This window comes from Echinops telfairi, unplaced genomic scaffold (assembly GCF_000313985.2).
Source record: "Echinops telfairi isolate 266 unplaced genomic scaffold, ASM31398v2 ScPeMD7_29;HRSCAF=101, whole genome shotgun sequence".
NCBI lineage: Eukaryota > Metazoa > Chordata > Mammalia > Afrosoricida > Tenrecidae > Echinops > Echinops telfairi.
The window spans coordinates 10,558,079-10,563,807 of NW_022103926.1; the positions used below are offsets into that span (position 1 = coordinate 10,558,079).

The 5,729-nt window shown below is 46.8% G+C and overlaps 1 protein-coding gene across 1 annotated transcript in view; it reads right to left on the reverse strand.

Annotated features, from left to right (window-relative positions):
• CLTCL1 (clathrin heavy chain like 1) overlaps window positions 1-5,729 on the reverse strand; it is a 110,717-nt gene that overhangs the window by 102,036 nt on the left and 2,952 nt on the right. The window contains exon 2 of the mRNA XM_030885458.2: window positions 249-456. Within this exon, the coding sequence (XP_030741318.2) occupies window positions 249-456 (208 nt within the window). The remainder of the gene's footprint in view (window positions 1-248; window positions 457-5,729) is intronic.

The window sequence follows — 5,729 nt, forward strand, 5'->3', positions numbered from 1 at the left end:
CAGCCAATAAAGCAGTGGGTCCCTCTAGCTGAGGGCCCCACACGGCAGTACCAGTGAATATCACACAGGACAGTCATGGGTGTTTCCAGATGTAGAGCTCACAGGTAGACTTACCAAGAGGCTCTGTTGCTCAAGGGCCTCTCTTTAGAAGACACAACAAAGACTCTGCATTAACTTTGGAATTCATGTGCTTCATGATACTTTGCTGTGAGTGGCTGGCACGCTTCCAATGCTCCCATCAGGCTTACCTTTCAAGGCGATCACCTTGGAAGCCGGATGCATGATGGCACTTTCTGCAGAGACACTCCGCCGGGTCAGGGCTGTTGGCTCACTCAGGTCAACGATGGCTATTTGAGCCTGCTCACCCACTTCCTCTCGGACACAAATAAACCTGTCAGATTCCATGGTGAGGGTGCTGAATCCAATGTTGGCGGGATTAATTCCCAGGTTTTGGAGCTGAACCAAAAAGAAGATTTGGTTCACGTCAATTAACTCCCCCCTGGCACCTCTTTCTGGACAGAAAATGGAGGAAAAGTTAGCAGAACTTTACATGAAATAAAACATTTGAGGCACTGTCTGGCATGCCCCTAACATATACAACCAAGGGGTTAAAAGTCAGTCAATCTTCCGGGGGATTTTCAAGGCAGCAGGCAGGGTGAGGATAACACCAGGTGGTGAAGAAGGCCATGCGTGGTACAGAGAGAAGATACCAGAAGGGAGAAGCCTACACAAGAACGTGATCACAGAAGGCTGCACAGACCAAACTAGGGCAAGGAGGAGGTCTCGGGGAGGTGAGGGAGGGAAAGGACGGAAGAGAAAGGGAAGGGAAGAAAACGCTAAAGCTGGTTTCTCCAAAAGGAAAGTGCTGGTGGTGTAGTGGACTGCGATCTGCATGGTCAGCAGTTCAAGACCACCAGCAGCTCCGAGGTAGAGAGACTAGGTTTTCTACTCCTGTAAACAGTTAGTCCTGGACCCCCATAGGCGGTCACTAGGAGTCAGCATTGACTCAATGGCAGTGAGTTGTTTTTGTTTTTAACAAAGAACTCAAAATTCTTGCTTAAAACATTTCCCTTCAGACCAAACTCACTGCCATCAAGTCAATGCTGACTCATGGCAACTCTCTAAGACAGAGCGGAGCTGGTCCATTGAGTTTCTGAGGCTGTCCATCTTTACAGAAGCAGACAGCTCTTCTTTCTCTCCTGGAGCAACTGGTGGGTTTGAACCACCAACCACCAGTTAGCAGGCCACTGCTCAGCCCACTGGGCCACCAGGGCTCCTACGTAAAGATTATGGTTGTCAGGTACCACTGAGTTGGGTCCAACTCAAAGTAACTCAATAGTATAGAGTAGAACTACTCCCTAGGATTTCTGAGGCTGGGAGTCATGATGGAAGCAAACTGCCGCATCACTCTCCTTTGGAGCAGCTGGTTGGTTTGGACCACCGACCTTTCTGGTAGACCAATGCTTAACTCACTGTGCCACCATCCATCATAAAATCTGCCCAAATCGTATCTAGATGAATTTCTACGTCAGTTTGGCGTCTACTGGGCAAGCCCTGAGTTCATCACAAGTGAACAGGTCTGGTGGTGTTTCTAGAGGCAGAAAAAAATGTGCCCACTTGTATAAATGGGAGTTGGGTTTTGGTCTCTAAAGACTATTTTATGCACAGTGTCTGGCCTAAATAAAGACCTGTTCATGAGGTAAGTTTCGTGGAAAAACCTTGGAAAAACACATACTGATGAAATTTCTGTTGCCCTAGAAGCAACCAGAGGGAGATGGTGGCTCTATGGTGGAATTCCTGCCTTCCATGCCAGACACTTGCGTTCAAACCCAGCCATGTGACAGTGGAGGTGTTGTGTTGCGATGATGTGAAAGGGGTTTTAGTGGCGCTTCCGGGAGAAGGAGAAAGACCTGGTGACCGACTTCTGAAAGTCGGACAAGGAAAACCCATGTGTCCTGATAGTCTGATCTCCGATAGGGACTTCCAGGACCAGACAGCGAAGGTTCACTCTATGGCGCGTTCACTCTCTTCAGGGACTGGATGCCACGGCAGCTAGCAGCAGCCACCTGACAAACCACGCTAATTCCTATAAATCAGCATGTCTCGAACTGCCAATACCAAACCAAAAACACCCCACTGCCACCCAGTAGACTTTGATGCACAGGGATCCTAGAGGATAGGGTAGGGCTGCCCCAGAGGGCTTCCCAAGGGAATTTGTCCACCTTTACGGGAGCAGATGGTCCCATATTGTCATCTTTCCCCCCCAGAGGGAATGGCGGTGGGTTCAAACCACTGTGGATTAAGCAGGCCAAGACTTAACCTCCAACACCACCAAGACTGATCATTAATTAGTATGGAAGTTAGTTTAGATTGTCAGAGCACCTTCACCTTCACCAGTTTAAGAATATATACATATTTTGGAGCTCCAGTGGTGCAATCGGTTAGCATGCGGTACTTATACATGATATTTCAAATTTTCCAATGCGCCCTCCCCTCCCCCACCAGCATAGGAGGGAACTGTGGCAATGAGGGTCCTGAGGGACTGAAGTTACTAAGCCTTCCTTAGACCTTACATGGCAGACCTTGGTCAGTTCAGGGATTGTTCATCATTCCCGGTGGATCAGACTTTCAAAAACCCCTCTCAAATGACACGACTGTAGGTTTTCTGTGTTTTGTTTCATTTTTTTCTAAACATAGTTGGGAGTGTCAACCTTCCCGGGGAGAAGCACCTGTCTCCAGAGCCACATCAGTGCCTCCCACGTGGTAGGAATGCACTGAAGAACATTTTCTGTATTTTAAAACCCATGCCTAAGACCCTATATTTATTCCTGTGAAATGTCAACTGGCTGGATTCCAGCCGGTCAGGTTCCTTTCAGATTCTAATTTTGTCATGGAACTTTTGTTAGCCCAGCTGCTGCCATCTCCTCCCTTCCCCGCCAGCCAATCTCCACGGCCATCCCCCTGGACTGGGGGCCAGCATCAGGCCTTATGCAAGAGCAGCGGAAGAAGAAGATACACGAGAGGATTAGGTGGCGAAGCAAAAAGGGAACAAACAAACAAGAAGAGCAGGAGAAAGCAATACAGTTGTTAAAAAAAACAAACAAACTCGCTGCCATCGGGTCAATGGGGACTCCTAGCAAACTCCGTGCAGGTTTCTGAGACTGGAACTGCTTATGGGAGTAGAAACCCTGTCTTTCTCCCTCAGAGCTGCTGGTGGGTTCGAACTGCTGACTATTCGGATAGCAGCCCAAAGAGTAACCACTACACTACCCGGGTCCCTTCCAAGCTGTGTTAGATGGTGTCAAGTTGGTTCTGGATGATAGGGACCTCACGTACTACAGAATGGAGTACTGCCGGTTGTGTGTCCTCCTCACTATCGTTGGTAGGTTTGAGCCCACTGTTGCAGACACTGAGCCAATTAATCTCTTTAAGGATCTTCCTCTTATGTCCTTCTCCAGGGAGTAGGCTCTCCTGATAACATGGCCAAAAGTATAGGAGATGAAGTTTCACTATCCTTGCTTCTAAGGAGCATTTTGGTTACATTTCTTCCTAATTGTTCACTCTCTGGTAGTACATGGTACTTTCAATATTTTTGGAAAACATCATATTTCAAATGTATCAATTCTTCTACCATCTTCCTTATGCACTGTCCGATGTTCACATGCTTATGAGGTGATGGAAAATACCATGGCTTGGGTCAGGCACATTTAAGCCCTCAAAGTGATCGTCTTTATAGGGGTCTTGTGTAGTAGATTTGCCCAATGCAAAACATCGTTTGATTTCTCTGACTGCTGCGTCCATGGGTGTTGACTATGGATCCAAGCTGGATGAAATCTTTGACAGTTTCCATCTTTTCCCCGTTTACCATGATGTTACATCTCCGTCCAGTTGTGAGGATTTGGGCCTTCCTCACATTGAGTTGTGATCCCTACTGAAGGCTGCAGTCTTTGATCTTCAACAGTAAGTGGGGTTGCAGGGTGTCTACAACCACTGCCCCAAGGTTATACTAATAAATCGTTGTTTTTCCACTGAGTCCCTTCCAACTTCTGGTGTCTCTAAGAGTACTGAGTACAACTGCTTCGCTGGGTTTCCAAGGTCAGGACTTTTCAGCAGCATCTGAGGGAACTTCCAAAAGATGGTGGAAAATGGAATGAAAAGTTCATGGAACTTCCCCGCTTGTTTTGCTGTGCTTGTCTTCGGAAGTGTTATGGGATGGGTTTGAACTCCCAACTTTTCAGCTGGTAGGCAAAGGTCTCACCACTCTGTACCACCCAGAAGCTAAGAAGCAGTTCTGCATCATCTGGGCATGTGCTTAAAGACACATCTTCAAACAGCCTGAAGTTATTCCAGCAAAAAGGCAGGGCAATATTGCTAGAACAATTCTCATATATACTTGTAGAGTGGTTTCTGTTAAGGAGAGGGACTTAGAGGTTGAATAGAAAGGTTTTGATTTTCCTTTTCTGCTGTCTGTATGGGCTGTTCTTCCCATGTATACGTTCAAGTTGTTCCAGAGGGATTTTGTCCGAGCTACGGAATATCAAAATAACGGAATGGGGAGAAACCTTAATGAAGTCCTCCTACAACTTGAGAACTCCACGCATTTCAACTCAAAAGGTACTGACAATCTTGCCCACTTTGGGAATTTCCAACAGCTGAGCGGATTTTATGGTGGTGATTTCATTTGCTAAAGAGGCCCTGTTCACATTCATTGAGTATTAGATCACTCACCAGCCCAGTGGGCACTTTGAAAAGACTTGTCCTCCCAGACATGGGTGAGGTAAGCTGGTTACCTTCCTAACTTTGTAACCAGACAATGATGGAAGCCTCGAGACTTTATGGTCCTTTGCCACCCATTGGACCTTGAACTGAACTCACCTTCATTTTCAGCCAGACAATACACAGATTTATAAGGGAAATAGTAATCCTAGCAGGGCACTGAACTCCTTAGAATACTCAAGCATTGGAGAGAAAGGGAGCAGGATTTGCCCAAGGACAAAGTTCAGAGGGGTTAGAAGAGGAGGAGAAGTGGAGATGGAAGACACACAGGGTGGAAGTGGGATGAGTGGTGTTGCACCAAAGGAATCACAATGAACGAGAGAAGCAGCATGTGTGTCTGAATTGTTGAAGGGAAAACTGAAGGTTTGTTCTGTAAACTTTCATCCAAGTCAAAAATCAAAAGTAACTTCAAAAGAACACAGAGGAGGAGGAGGAGGAGGAGGACTCTCAACAGTAAGTGGGGTTGTTGGTCATTATCCAATGTCTGTATCCAAGATGAGGATCCTGTCAGCCAACGGGCAAAACTCTAACACCAGAAAGAAAGTGTCGTACAGGCCATCTTAGGACACTTCAGGAGCCTACGTCATCGTCATCGGTCTTGATGTACCAAAAATGGTTTCCAAGACAGCTAAGCAAAGGCTTCATAACCAAATACCATGTCACTTACCACAGGGACTCCCTAGAACCCTCTCAGAAAGTCCAGACAAGGGACGCTTGCTCCTGAGGAATTGTTTGCAGTTCAACTCCATCTACCTTCTGCCCTTATAATAAAAAGTTTCACACATCAGACTGGGGAGAAACTCCCCACCCCTCACGCATATGCATTTAATTTCAGTGAAACTCTGGCAGGGGTATCTGTCAAAAGCTCCAGACCTTTTGCAAATGCAGTTTGGGTTCCTCTGCTTATGATCAAACCCTACTCAACCCTACCCACTGCCAGTGAGTGAATTCCA